Raw genomic sequence first — 14,535 nt, 5'->3', positions numbered from 1 at the left:
TCTTCAGGAAGAGAATGGAGTCATAGGTCTTTGTGACCATGATAAACGATGAGTCATTCTCTTAGAACAGTGTACCTTGAGCATGGCCAGAGGCCTTCCTGAGTTCTTGGTACTCCTCCTTTCTGTATTCTTGGCACACTCTTAAAGTTAACCTCAAAATACCCCTGGCCCAACTCTGGCAGCCTTAAGGATGTTAACTGCCTTTCGGAACTCCCATGTAAAGGGAAAATCCTATTATAATTGCATTCTGGAAACATACTTTGTTGTTATTGGAACACAAGCATCAATATGGTGTTGAGAGAATGTACAACTTGGGAGGAAAAAGATGTAGATTCGAGGCCTAGTGGTACATTTAACTAGCTGTGTGATCTTGAGAGAATCCTCAGTTTCTGTCCCCAGTTTCCCTATCGGTAGAATGGTGACAACTCCTAAATAAGATGTGTAAACTGTAAGATGCCAGGCAAACAGAAGAGACTGCTGTATAGCCAAGTATGAGCATGGACCAGATTCACCTGTTTCCCTGCAGCAGATTAGGAATGATAAAGTTTTCTTCTTGCAGTGAAGAAACATGTCAGTAGATAATTACCACCCCAAGAGACAAAGAGAATCAGAATCATCTTTGAGCAATTCCTTTCCTGAACCTCCTTCATCTTCACTACATCTCTGGGTAAAGAATCCACCTGCTAACACAGGAAATACAGGAGGAGGTGGGTTTGATCCCTGAGCCAGAAGATCCCCTGGAGGAGGAAATGGCAACCCACTCCAGTATCCTTGCCTGGAGAATCTCAGGGACAGAGGAGCCTGTGCTGCATGGGGTCTGAGTCTGACATTACTGGGCATGCTCGCATATCTCTGGGTAAGGGACAGGCACAGGCTTCTGACAAGTAAACTGATCCTTTTATTGGCAGACAGAATCCTTTAATTTTTTTTTGTATTTTTATTAATGTTTGCCTTGTCCTTAAAACTGTTTCATACCTATCAGGGTTCAGCAGCCCCCTTGGGATCTTTGGTGGTGGGTGAGTCACAATTTTTTCTGAGGCAAATGAAGAGAAGGAAGAGGGGAAAACACTGATAAATGTGTTGTGAGGGAAATGGGGCACTTTGGGTTCTCCTCCCTAAGGCAGCCTGAGATGATCTGGAGAACTTGGCATCATCGCCAGAACCCCTTTGTCCTTCCTCTCGCTTCTGTCCTTTTGCTCTGGGCCTGTGCAGTTAAGCAGGCACCACTACGCAGAGGGTCTTCAGTGATGAGCCATGTGCGCAAGTGAAGAATGGAAGCCAATCAGAGCAAAATACTAGCGCTTGAGCCAGCTTAGACAAAAGCAGTTTAATTGACAGTATACAACTTTCCAAAATATACTTTTGTAAGAAAACAGCAATAAGTAATAATCTTTACAAACAAGTTTCTCAGTAAATTCCAGTGTACTTTAGACCCCTGTCCACCAAGACACAGCTCTCCCAGTCTCCTGAGCAAACTCTTTTAACATTCACTAATTTTTTTAAAAAGACATGGAGCAAATAGTAATCCCCTCCTTTGACTCAGGGTAGGATTTTCACCAAACCTGAGTTAATCAGCTAATGACAATGATGGAAGCCATTGCTTTACTCTCACCCCCTGTGCCTTCCCATCTTGTTCCCTTTGATCCTTAGTCCTATATGTAGAAACTATTCAAAACTATTCTTGGCAGAACAAAATTGTTCATTTAAGTCTTAGATCTAAATAAGCCACAGACCAGTAAGGTTCCTGTTTTTGTCTTCATGCTCTCCCTACGCTTGCTGCAGATCTGTCCTTGGTATCACTCTCCTTAATTTGTTGGTTTCTTCCTGAAGCACAGAGCACTGGACAGTCTTCCAGTCCAGGTTTTAAGCCTGTTTTCTGTCACTAAATACATGAGTTTCACCAGGTCACTTTATCTTTCTGGGCTTCAGACTCTTCTTCTGTTAAAAAAATAAAAGATTGGACTGGGTTCTAAAACCCCTCTATGACTAGAGAGTCTCTTCCCAACCAGTGCATATTGACTACAACCCTTATTGTAATGTGCTGGGACTTCATGGGGAGGGGATGAGGATCATATTTAAAAATAAAAATGCCCAGTCTGCAAGACAAATACTTCATCATCAGCCTGTCTCGTATTTCATTTTTCATTAAAGAAAAACAAAAGCTAGTAAAATAGACATTTACATTCCTGTTTAGAGGGAAAAAAGCCTTCTCTCTTAACAAAGGTTTTTTTCAAAGTATATTCACTCAAAGCAGTGCGGGGTGGATTAACATGTGGCTGTTGTATTTACATTTTCAAAAAATACATATATGTGTATCAGCTGGAACTGGTTTTTCAAAGTTTCTCCAGTATATTGTCAAAAAGATAAAAGCTCAAGAAGTGATTTAAATAAACTTTCTGTTAGCTTTCCTTATCGAGAAGGGAAAGAACAGGCTTGCATCTAGACTAGATTAAACCTGTATCTTGTCCTATGACACGAATATTCTGTGCCCCCCTTCATAAGCATTGCTGCGCCTCTCCCCACTGCCATGACAGTGTGCTTCCCCCTGGATTTCGTCCAGTCATCAGATTCATGGTTTCTGGCCTTTTATGAAGTTTAGGGAAACCAGTGTGCCACCGAAATAAGAGTTTATAATCTCTCTGGCACAGATTGTTTCAAGTCAATGCTGAGTTCTCTCTCTCTCTCTCCTCTCTTAGCCCCAGAATCTGAATTAACTAGATAGCATCCAAGACCAGCAAAGATGTGGGAAGAAGATGACCACTACAGACACATGGCAATATGGTCTTTGACATAGGTGTCTAGTGGCACGAGCAAGCCAGGGCAAGTTGTTCTAGCTTCTGGGCAACTAGATGCACCCAAAGAAGGAGCCTCTGAACCAGCCCAGAGCTTGTCAAGGCTGTCTCTGGACAGAGCCACAGTCATTCCTCTTGACCAAGCCTCATTTTTACTCTCTGGTCCTTGCCAGTCACCTTCTCGCTCCCCAAGAGGCCTGTGGCTTATGGCCTTTGATTGGCTTCCAGAATGTATCTGCTGTCTCTGTCTAAACCTGGCTGGTGGATTGAGACCCAGAATCAGCAAAGGAGTAATCCAGGCTGGCCTCTCCCACGGTGGCCATGATAGAAACCCACTGGGTAGAAAGAACCAAATGCTGGGTAGGAAAGAAGCAAACATCTTTTCCCAGTGAGACAGCATTTTCCTCTATTTCCCCCCAAACCAGTATTCTCCATCCTGCCAACCTCCAAATAGGGAAGAATCAGGGCAAATACTTCAGGGTCTTTGTTACCTTAGCATCTTTCTAGCTTGTGGGAAACTCACTGGGGGCCCTACTTGAACCTCTGGCCTTCCTCTTCCCCTTGGTATCAAATGGCTAAAGACTATGAAGAGGGAATTAGATGGCCAAGGAAAGACACAGATTGTCCCCCTAAGATCCTCTCCTTTAAAAAAAATAACCTGTCCCAAAGCAGAGAGCCTATTCTATCAGATCTATCGCAGCCTAGGCCAAGTGACCATTTAAATTCTCCTGAAGCATCTTCCTAGTAGGATCTAGGGGCGTTATGCCTAGCAACAGAGAGACCGTCGGCAGAGTTCAAAATTCCACACAGAATTCCCTCTCCTCAGAAAATCAGATGAAAGCTCGTTGTGCTCAGTCCTCAGGTGCCGTCTATGTAGCTGCTACCTGCTAAGCTCCCTCCAAACCCCTCCACTGGGCAACGGTCGGCACTGTGCTTCCCTGAGAATGCCACCAGAACCTGCAGGAGCGCCGGGCAGCCAGCCCCACTAGGAATACCGAAGAGGGCACATGGCACGGCCTAGCTCCATGCCCGACAGTGAAAGGTTGCTGGGATTCTACTCGGGCTGGCTGCTCCTTACGCAGCTTGAAGTGCACCTCCCCTCCAGGCTCTTCTTGCCCTGTGCACAGAAGACTGGAATCTTCAAACATCTCAATGATTTGAGCTTTGGCCTTTGGCAGTAGAGGGTTGGATTAAAAGAGAAAACTCTTGAGCAACTTGCAAAGCCCCTGAGTATCCTATGAAATGGAAAAGTAAAGCCTGTCCTTCCTGTTTCAGTCGATTGTCTGTTTGGATACCTCTCTGCTGACTGGGCCTGAGGAAGCTCTGTCCTAAAGCTGCTCATTCACACTGAACCTCAGAGGGAATGACTGAGCTGGGATCTCCTCTCTATTGCATCGGCTGAGCAATGACAATGAAACAGGAAACATCTTGTCTTCGGTAGCTGCTGCAGATTTTAGTCCCTGTGGGGGTGGGAGGCAGGCAGCACTTGGGGAGCCTTGGGGGTATGTGGGGACCCATCCTGGAAAGAGGGGCTTCCCTTTCTCTCTTCATCTGTAGATGGCTGGTGGGCAGACATGTTCACAGGGGGAGTCTTGTGTGCTCTGTCAGTGCCAGCAGATGCCAGGAAACTAGACTCCAGAACAAGGGCCTGAGGGTCATGAATGACCTCTGTTAGTCCCAGAGGCCCTGGAACAGAGTGGGGATGAAAAAACTGAATGAAGGGAGGGAGAACAAAGGGCAGGAACACAGGCAGGCAGACAAGGCCGGCAGACGAGACAGGAACGGGACCTGTCCTTTCAAGGAGCCAGACCCCGCGGAGGCAGGATCCAGCCCCGCTCTGCCCTCCAGCCCATCCACTGATGGGCAGCTTCCACCCCTGCCCGGGGTAGCTCTGGAGGGAGGGCATGGGTGATGCCAGCAGCGTGGTGTGGTGGGAACGGGCACTGGACTGAATGAAGGGTCTCTTTTCATTCCGACATGTCACCCAGTGGCTGTGTGACCTTGACTTTACCCTCTTTAGGCCTCGGTCATCTTGTCTGTGAATGGAGGCTAGTAGATGGTCTCGAAGAGTTCCTTCTATGGCTCTTCCCTGTTCTCCCAGCAGCACTGCACTCAGGCACTAGTGGGTTATTCTACAAGAGGATTCTACACAGAATGTGATTTGTTCAGCTTGAAAAGGGAAAAATTAAGGCCTGTGGGGACTGGGATGAAGGGACCCTCCAAGTCTGCTCTTCTTCCCCAGTCTTTCCCTCTAAGGGGAAGAAGGGTCTTCCTCCTCCCCTTACAAATGGCACTTGAGGTGGTTGGGCTGGAGCTCTGCACCGTCGGAGATGGCCGGCAGCCCCGATTAGAGGTGTGTGTCTTCCTCTTCAGGGTCATCTTTGGTCAGGTTGTCCAGAGGCACAATCCAGCTGTCCCCCAGCTCCCCATTGAGGTTAGCCACCTTCTTCTCCTGCATCTCTGATGAGGTCTCCATCACTTCCAGTGTCGGATTGTCGTGGTAACCATTCTCCACCGTCTGTAGCTCCTCTGTTAGTCGTTGCTAGAGTGACAGAGGTGACCCAAGAAAAAAGGGTAGTTTTTGAGAGTAGTCAGCCTTGCTCTAACCTTAATACTGGCACTTGTTCCCCTATAATTCAGGAACCCCAATTTAGCTAATGTGGACACCAGGCGGTCCTGGAGGCCAATCCTGACGGCTGGCTTGCTTCAGGGCAAGTTTGAGATGAGAACCTGCCCAGTATCCCTAGAATTCCCAGCTGTCCCCTGGTGGCAAATCTGTAACGTCAGCAGAGACGGACTTTGTTCTCCCATCTCCTCTCCTCCACTCCTTCCCCATCAAACCTTCCTCTCAAGGTCCCTCCTCACCACTTCTCTGAACAGGGAAGAACTCTAAGAAAATGCATTTCATCAGGCCCAATGACTAGGACTTCTCTAAGGCTGAACCTGATGTGTACAGAAACTTTTGCCCTCCCGCTGCAGGTGGAAACCATCTGAAGGGAGCTTTCTCTCCTTCTTTACCCGGGATACAACCTCAGTGGCAGAAGACAGTCCCTGGGAAGCTTTAAACGAATACAGTGGCCCAGAAATGCCGTTTCAGTTGGGGTGTGAGGAAACTAAGCAGGGGGATTTCTTGTAAAGCTCTCCACAGTGTGCAGCCAGGGTTGAGAACCCTGAATCTGGGCGGAACTGTTACAAGGGAATCCTAGGAAGGTAGATGATAAACCTTCTGGTTAGACGGGTATGCCTCAGCCCATTTACAGCAATGGATCCACAGAGCAACTCTGCAAGGTGGATATTCCCACTACGCAGATGAGAAACCTGAAGCTCAGAGATTATGACTTGCTCAAGGTCACCCAGTTAATCAGAGGCAGAGCTAGGGCTTAACGCAAGTCTTCTTTGACTCCAAAACCCTTGCCGCCTCTTTAATTCTTCAGGCAAATTTCCATTTCCTGTAAGGGATGATGACCTCTGCCTATCAGAAAGGGCCCACGGCTTTTCTCCAATATGGGAATAACAGGGTGAAAGTCCTCCGGTGAACTGGAATGCTTGGTCCTCACCTGGTCCTTCCTATGGGAGAGGCGCTGGTGGCAGCAGCCATAGAGGGCCGCCACCAGGAGCAAGAAGGATGCCATGCAGACAATAGTGATGATCAGGGGCATGCTGAACCGGTCCTCCATCTCTTCTGGTGGTCCTTGACCCCCAAACTGCATGTCTCTGACTCCCACCTGGCCAGGAAAGAGAAAGTGACAGAGCAAAAAATAGGTTCCGGGTCCCTCTCTCTCTCAGAACTCCCGTTCACTTACGAGCTCTTCCACTTGGGGTTTGGGGGGCCTGTTCCACTGCCCTGCTGTCCCCTTTTATCCTCCCATCTAGATGCTTGCAAACCAGAGGTTCCTCAGCAATGAGAAACAGTGCAAACGGGGAACCACGGGCTTCCGAGGGACAGGCTCCTGACCCAGTCTGTCCCAGCATGTGGGGCCGTCTACTTACGCCTTCTAGCTTGTCCCAGTCATTTTTCAGCAACTTATAAATGTCCGTGGGTTGGAGCTTTGCTGAGGGGGAGAGGGAGAGATGCCGCTTCAATGGTCTAGCTCAGAGAGACATGGCAGGGACAGAGGACTTCCTGTTCCTCCGTCTCCTGAGCGGTGTCTCTTCTCGTGCAGGTGACTGAGAGTTGACAACTGACCCATCCTGTGGCTCCTGTCACGCCCCTGCCCCATTCCCACCCCAGACAGGCCTCCCTGCCCTTGCCCTCAACTCACTGATGATAGTAATTTGTTTGATGTCCACTTCCTGGGCATGTGAACCAGGAGCCATCTCTATATGGCACTCATCTTGAGTTTTGTTGAAGGAGGATTTTACTGCTTGGCACAACACCTCGACCAGTCTGTGATTTGAAGCAACTGTGTTCTGTTGTGGGGAAACAACAGGTAATTCCTTGGGGATCACAACAGCGGCCTAGGCTTGTGGGGCCGCCCTTGCAAGCTAAGGTCAGGACAATGCTGTTGCCAGCTGTGAACCGACTGCCTGGACTGGTGGGTCACACACTCTCCTCCTGGGCCAGCCCCTGCCTTCTCTGGCTCAGGTGGACATCTCCTCCCTCGTCCTCCCGTCCCGCTTATCTCATCTTGGTTGAACAATGCCATTCCCCCGAGTGTGCCCCTCTTTCTCAGAGCTCTTTAAGCATCACGATCTGCTGCCTGTCATCATTTCTCTCCCCTGGAAGGACCCACGGAGGCACTGCCAGCGCAAAGATGCCAATGAACCTGCATTCACCAGCCCTTGATGCTGAGTTCAGAGACCTCAGGAGGGGAAGTGCCCGGCTCTCCGCTCAAGGTCATCCATCCCAAAGTTGAAACACTTGCCTGTTCCCTCGGCTAAGACTAAAAACATAAATAGGCTGACAAGAGAAGGGCAAGGCCATCACTGCACAGGGGGACTTGGGAGTGTCTGAAAGACGCACAAGGACATCTTTGGGGGCTTCCTCTATATTTCTAAGCAGAAAGAGCATGGCTGATGTGGCTTTAGGGCTGAGGGTGAGGAAGTGAAGTGTGGGGAGCTTTTACCCAGTCATCCAGAGGCACCCCAAACTGGTGTTTCTCTGACCAGACTTTGGAATAAGGATACCAGATGAAGAATAGGACTCTTGCTTTGGCTTGTCCCACAAACCATCCCTTGGGTTTTCTACCTGGCATTTCCTTAGGCCTACTAACTCCCCAGCCCTGCTGCCAGGTAAAGATGCAGGGCTTTCCTCTTCCCATTTATGGCAAAAGAAGGCTTACCACCAAACACACCCCTGCCAAGTTTCAGCCAAAAAGAGCCGGAGGAAAGGCTGGGCAAGCGTCAGTGTCTTTCTCACCTTGTCCAACAAGCCCAATCCCAGGAAAACCCTGCTCTGTTTGAAAACTCCAGCTTTTCTATAGTTCACTTGGAAAATTCCAGCAAAATGGACACCCGAAAGAAAACAACTGCAGAAAATAGGTAGCATTAAAGTATCGTAAACCCAAGTTTTCCATGCTGCTTGCTTTCACTTTCTGGTTCCTAGGGGTGTTTGCAAAATAGCCACTGACCAGGAGAGGGCGGCAGTGAGCCATCCATCACCAGCACTCACTCAGGCCTCAGCTACTGAGTAAGCGCTGCAGCAGATATCCCCAGACTAAAGCCCTTAATCCTAGGGAGACTGGCAGTCTGAAGGCAGTGGACAACACGGCTAAACTCTCTCTTTCATGCAAACGCACTCACACACGTGCTGACACCATCTCCCTCAAACAGTACACACACACACCATCCTGAGTGGAAGAACAGCTGTTGGCAACGGCTCCCCTGGGTTAGAGGCAGGCCGTCAGATAACATGGAGCAGGAAATATAAAACCACAGACTCTTAGAACAACGAAAGTTAGGCAGACTAAGCCTCTTCTTTTCAACTGAGGCCTCTGAAGCCCAAAGAGATGGGCTTTAACAAAGCCACATCCTGAATGGAGGCAAGCAAGAACCAGGGCTTGGGTCAGACTCTCAGAAGTGAAAGCTCAGGAGACCTGGTATTTCTGGCCTGTAGCAGCCCTGTGGGCGGGGCTTCCTTTAGAGAAGCTGGTTCTGACCCTCCGTAAGATTGGAAGGACCAAAAACAAGGGCAGGAAATGAACACATCTCTCAGCTCCTTTCTACAAGGAACACTCCATTCCCTTCCACTTTGAGTAATCCTGGAGCTAAACCGCCTTTGCAGGATACAGGTCAGGGTGGGGCTCCGATGAACAAGGTACTCACACAGCTGTTGGCGCCCGAGATGTTCAGGGAGAGTTTGCTCTCATTCAGCTTTTCAGGAGGATGGCACTGGATCTGAAAGAAGCCACTGGGATTAAGGGCCAGGCTTAACTTGATAGGATCTCGTCTTTGAATCCTCCCTCCCTCCCTCCCTTAGGTGCTTCCCTGGTGGCTCAGAATCTGCCTGCAATGCAAGAGACCAGGGTTTGCTCCCTGGGTCTGGAAGACTCCCCTGGAGGAGGGAATGAATCCCATGGACAGAGAAGCCTGGCGGGCTACAGTCCATGGGGTTGCAAAGAGTTGGACACAACTGAAGCGACTGAGTACACACACTGTTAGGTGGGTGACACCAGGCAAGTAGCTCCGGGCAAGCTGGGAGCTGGCCAGCTGGGGTCTGACAGCCAGGTATGTTACTGGTTATCCCGCTGTCTAAGGCCGAGTCCAGCAAAGCCAGAGACAGTGGGTGAACGATACTGGCTCCTCACACCCCCACCAGGGGCTCTGGGAAGGGAAGGGTAGAGATGCTCTTCCTGGAGTCCCTTTCTCTCCGAGTCTGGGCTCTCTTACCTGCCCTATCTTTGTTAGAATTACTGAGGTGGGAGAAGGGGTGCTGGAGCTTTGGGGGGCATTTGATGTCAATTGAGTGCTGGAGATGGTGGATCTCCTGACAAGAGATGTGGTCCCACGTCCCTGTGAAGAGCCTGTAGGTTGCTGAACTCCAGTGGCGACAGTGACAGCTGGCGTCTCACTGGAGGTGTGTTGAGTTCCTTCAACTGCGACCTGTGTTTCTGTAAATGGGGAAACAAAGCTTATGAGGAAAGGTGAGTAGTTGAAACAGAAAAAAGATAGTCTTTTTCTGTTCTTAGTTTTCTGAGGTTCTTTAGTCTTCCCCCACCCCACTTTGGCTTTACAGACCACAGGCAAAAGGAGGCAAGCTATGAGAAAGAGGAGGTAGATGGATGAAGCCAGTTCCCATAACCTATTACAGGATGAGCAGATTGGATGAGCCGGTGTAGGAACCCGAGAGAAGAAGTATCAACAGCAGTGACAATGCCAGCAGCAAATGTCAACTGAGTAACTGCTTCATGTCAGGGTCCTAAGAGCTTCACAGGTACTTCCTTCTTCAGTCCTCACAGTGACTCTGAGGAAAGTACCATAATTACTCCTTTCATAAACAAGGAAGTGGAGGCTCAGAGGAGCTTGATGCATTCCACACCAACAAGTGGCAGAGCAGGGACTGGAGTCCAGGTTTATCCAGCTCAGGGCCCCTGCTCTCACACAGGACAGACTTCATCATGTACCCACATGACATGGCAGCGGGGGCGGGGGGCGGCGGTCCCTCGAAATGCAAATGCTCAGATTCACACCAAGAAATTCTGATTCAATAGATCTCAAATGGGCCACGAGGCTCATGATCCATCAGTGAGGTTTGAAATGAATTTACTGGACTAAGACTAGCACTTAAAAAAAAAAAAGGAAAATGCTCCACTGGGCAGTTCAAAACCTCGAGCTCTCATCACAACACACAGCTCTGCTGGCCACTGCTCACCACTGGATGGGAAACAGACTGAGCGAAGGTGGTACACATTTACGATCCTTAACCCACAGCATGAATCTCCACCTTCTAGTCGAACAACGGTACAGACCATAGACATCTGAAAGTTTCTTTCTGCTTCAAAAAGGCAAGGCAACACTTACTCAGTGTGGTCACCTGAGCTGTGAAGGTGGGACTTGTCATCCTGCCTAAACTTGTAGTTACGGTCATTTTGTCTGATCCCTGAGGGAAACTCCCTGTGGGCTCTGAAGTCCCAGGAGCCGAAGTCACAGGGCTGGGGCTAGACTGCTGAGTGCTTGAGAGGTTGGTCGAGGAGGACAGAATAGGAGAGATGCTTGGGATGGTATTCCGATCTGGAGATGTGAAGATTTTCTGACTGCCTTCCTTAGCAGTCACGCTGTCTGTGGTCACACTGTGGGTAGTTGGGATTCTGGATGTGGGTGAATCATTCATTGCATTCCGGCTGCTCGTGCTTTCAGGACTTGCTGAGACTGTGGTTGATGTGGTTGTAGGATCTTCAGTAGTTACAAGAGTGGCTTCACTGCCTGTGGCAGTTGGGCTTTTCTGGGCTGAGGTTGACGCCACAATGCTGGCCGGTGCTGCGGTCACAGTGGATGTCTCAGTGGATGTCGGGGCTGTACTGTGTTTGAATGGGGTTGAATTCGATGTCTGATCACTGGCGGTTGTGGATGTTACCGACTGCTTTGTGCTCGTGACAGTTGAGCTTTGTTCCTCGGTTGTTCCTATGGACAAAGACAACACAGAATCAATTAGGGTATTAGCTGGAAGTCTTTCTCTCTCCGTTGCTCCAGGTCTTCCCCAGGATCCAGAGGCCTTACTCTCATCCCTGCCATTTTTGCTCAAGGGTTTGGGCCCTTGATGTGTCCAGATTTCTCTGGGGTTCAAGAAGCCTCTAAGAGGGAGGCTGAGGAGAAAGCAGAGGAAGTCAAGAGAAATTCTGCTCCAGAGAAGGACTCAGCACCCAGTCCCACTGCCTGTCGGAGCCTGCAGTGAATTCTCTGCCCTCCCCATCTGGCCCCAGACACACAGTTAAAGGTTTCCACACCCCAGCACAGAACCCTCATCATCCCTGCCTCCTTCTCCCAGACCCAGGAGCTTGCAGAAAATGCAACAGACTCACACATATCCAAGTACCCTGTTCTAAACATAGCATGAAGGACCTCTGTTCCTCTGGAAAAATATATCTAGAAGGAGAAACTGGAAAAGTGAAATTATACAAATTGTACTTAAGGACAACTGTGAGACACACTGAGGGGTTCTCTTTGTGTAGCATGGGAGCTCAACTTTGTCAAGGGGTCAGGGATTGAGCATATTAAAAAGCAGAGACATTACTTTGCCAACAAAGGTCCATATAGTCAAAGCTATGGCTTTCCCAGTACTCATGTATGGATGTGAGAGTTGAACCATAAAGAAGGCTGAGTGCCGAAGAATTGATGCTTTTGAACCGTGGTGTTGGAGAAGACTCTTGAGAGTCCCTTGGACTGCAAGATCAAACCAGTCAATCCTAAAGGAGATCAGTCCTGAATATTCATTGCAAGGACTGATGCTGAAGCTAGAAATCCAATACTTTGGCCACCTGATGCAAACAGCCAACTCATTAGAAAAGACCCTGATGCTGAGAAATATTGAAGGCAGGAGAAGAAGGGGATGACAGAGGATAAGATGGTTGGCTGGCATCACTCAATGGACATGAGTTTGAGCAAGCTCTGGGAGATGGTGAAGAATAGGGAAGTCTGGCATGCTGCAGTCCATGGGGTTGCAAAGAGTCAGACATGACTGAGACTGAATAACAACAACAGGGATTGAGTGAGGGAACAGTTAAGTGACAGGTTCAGGCCCTGGGATTACAATGGAAAGTAAGACACAGATGCTTACTTGTGCAGCCCTAAAGTTCTAGGACTCACAACAGATTTCCCAACCTGGGGATCCGACATAGGGACTGAGAACCCCCAGCAGTATTTGATTACAGAACTTCCACAGGACTGGGGAAACAGACTCTTGGAGGGCACAAACAAAATCTTGTGCACACCAGGACCCAGGAGAAAGGAGCAGTGATCCCACAGGAGACTGAGCCAGACTTGCCTGTGAGTGTCCAGGAGTCTCTGGCAGAGGCATGGGTTGACAGTCACCTGCCATGGGATCGGGGGGCACTGAATACAACAGTCCTGGCTAAAGTCCTTCTTAAGGAGGTCACCATTACCACCATTATCCCTACCATAGTTTGGCCTCAGGCCAAACAGGGAGGGAACACAGTCCTGCCCATCAACAGAAAATTGGATTAAAGATTTACTGAGCATGCCCCCGCCCATCAGAGCAAGACCCAGATTCTCCCACAGTCAGTCCCTCCCATCAGGAAGCTTCCACAAGCCTCTTATCCTTATCCATCAGAGGGCAGACAGAATGGAAACCACAATTACAGAAAACTAACCAAACTGAACACATGGACCACAGCCTTGTCTTAACTCAATGAAACTATGAGCCATGCTGTGTAGGGCCACCCAAGACGGATGGGTCATGGTGGAGAGTTCTGACAAAATATGGTCCACTGGAGAAGGGAATAGCAAACCACCTCAATATTCTTGCCTTGAGAACCCCATGCATAGTATGAAAAGGCAAAAAGATATGACACTGAAAGATGAACTCTCCAGGTTGGTAGGTGCTCAATATGCTACTGAAGAAGAGTGGAGAAATAACTCCAGAAAGAATGGAGACGGAGCCAAAGCAAAAACAATGCCCAGTTGTGGATGTGACTGGTGATGTGAAGTAAAGTCCGATGCTGTAAAGAACAATACTGCACAGGAACCTGGAATGTCAGGTCCATGAATCAAGGTAAACTGGAAGTGGTCGAACAGGAGATGGCAAGAGTGAACATTGACATTTTAGGAATCAGTGAACTAAAATGGACCAGAATGGCCAAATTTAATCAGATGACCATTATATCTACTACTGTGGGCAAGAATCCCTTACAAGAAATGGAGTAGCCCTCATAATCAACAAGAGTCTGAAATGCAATACTTGGGTGCAATCTCAAAAATGACAGAATGATCTGTTTCCAAGGCAAACCATTCAATATTACAGTAATCCAAATCTATGCCCCAACCACTAATGCCAAAGAAGCTGAAGTTGAACAGTTCTATGAAGACCTACAAGACCTTCTAGAACTAACACCAAAAAAAAAAAAAAGATGTCCTTTTCATCATAAGGGACTGGAATGCAAAAGAAGGAAATCAAGAAATCCCTGGAGTAACAAGCAAGTTTGGCCTTGGAGTACAAAATGAAGCGGGGCAAAGGCTAACAGAGGATGAGATGGTTGGATGGCATCACCAACTCAATGGACATGAGTCTGAGTAAACTCTGGGAGTTGGTGATGGACAGGGACACCTGGCCTGCTGCAGTCCACGGGGTCGCAGAGTTGGACACGACTGAGTGACTGAACTGAACTGATGGTTTTTCCAGTAGTCATGTATGGATGTGAGAGTTGGACCATAAAGAAAGCTGAGGGCCAAAGAATTGATGCTTTTGAACTGTGGTGTTGGAGAAGACCCCTGAGAGTCCCTTGGACAGCAAGGAGATCCAACCAGTCCATCCTACAGGAGATCAGTCCTGGGTGTTCATTGGAAGAACTGCTACTGAAGCTGAAGCTCCGATACTTTGGCCACCTGATGAAAAGAACTGACTCATTAGAAAAGACCCTGATGCTGGCAAAGATTGAAGGCGGGAGGAGAAGGGGATGACAGAGGATGAGATGGTTGGATGGCATCACTGACTCGATGGACATGAGTTTGAGCAAGCTCCAAGAGTTGGTGATGGCAGGGAAGCCTGGCGCAAAGAGTCAGACATGACTGAGCGACTGACCAACAACAGAGAATTAAACGTCACATTCTGGTGACTCCATGGAGGAAATGA

At 48.7% G+C, this 14,535-nt stretch overlaps 1 protein-coding gene across 1 annotated transcript in view; it reads right to left on the bottom strand.

The window, feature by feature from the left end:
* Positions 1 to 1,307: 1,307 nt before the first annotated feature.
* The window catches only part of PODXL (podocalyxin like), a 49,423-nt gene continuing 36,195 nt past the window's right edge, over positions 1,308 to 14,535 (bottom strand). Inside the window, exons 2-8 of the mRNA XM_027538966.1 lie at positions 10,752 to 11,351; positions 9,621 to 9,841; positions 9,057 to 9,128; positions 7,055 to 7,202; positions 6,783 to 6,844; positions 6,350 to 6,517; positions 1,308 to 5,334 (exon numbers count right to left, since the gene is read on the bottom strand). Coding sequence (XP_027394767.1) covers positions 5,140 to 5,334; positions 6,350 to 6,517; positions 6,783 to 6,844; positions 7,055 to 7,202; positions 9,057 to 9,128; positions 9,621 to 9,841; positions 10,752 to 11,351 — 1,466 coding nt within the window. The 3' untranslated portion in view covers positions 1,308 to 5,139. The remainder of the gene's footprint in view (positions 5,335 to 6,349; positions 6,518 to 6,782; positions 6,845 to 7,054; positions 7,203 to 9,056; positions 9,129 to 9,620; positions 9,842 to 10,751; positions 11,352 to 14,535) is intronic.

This window comes from Bos indicus x Bos taurus, chromosome 4, assembly GCF_003369695.1.
Source record: "Bos indicus x Bos taurus breed Angus x Brahman F1 hybrid chromosome 4, Bos_hybrid_MaternalHap_v2.0, whole genome shotgun sequence".
NCBI lineage: Eukaryota > Metazoa > Chordata > Mammalia > Artiodactyla > Bovidae > Bos > Bos indicus x Bos taurus.
This window is presented reverse-complemented; position numbering and strand designations above follow the sequence as displayed.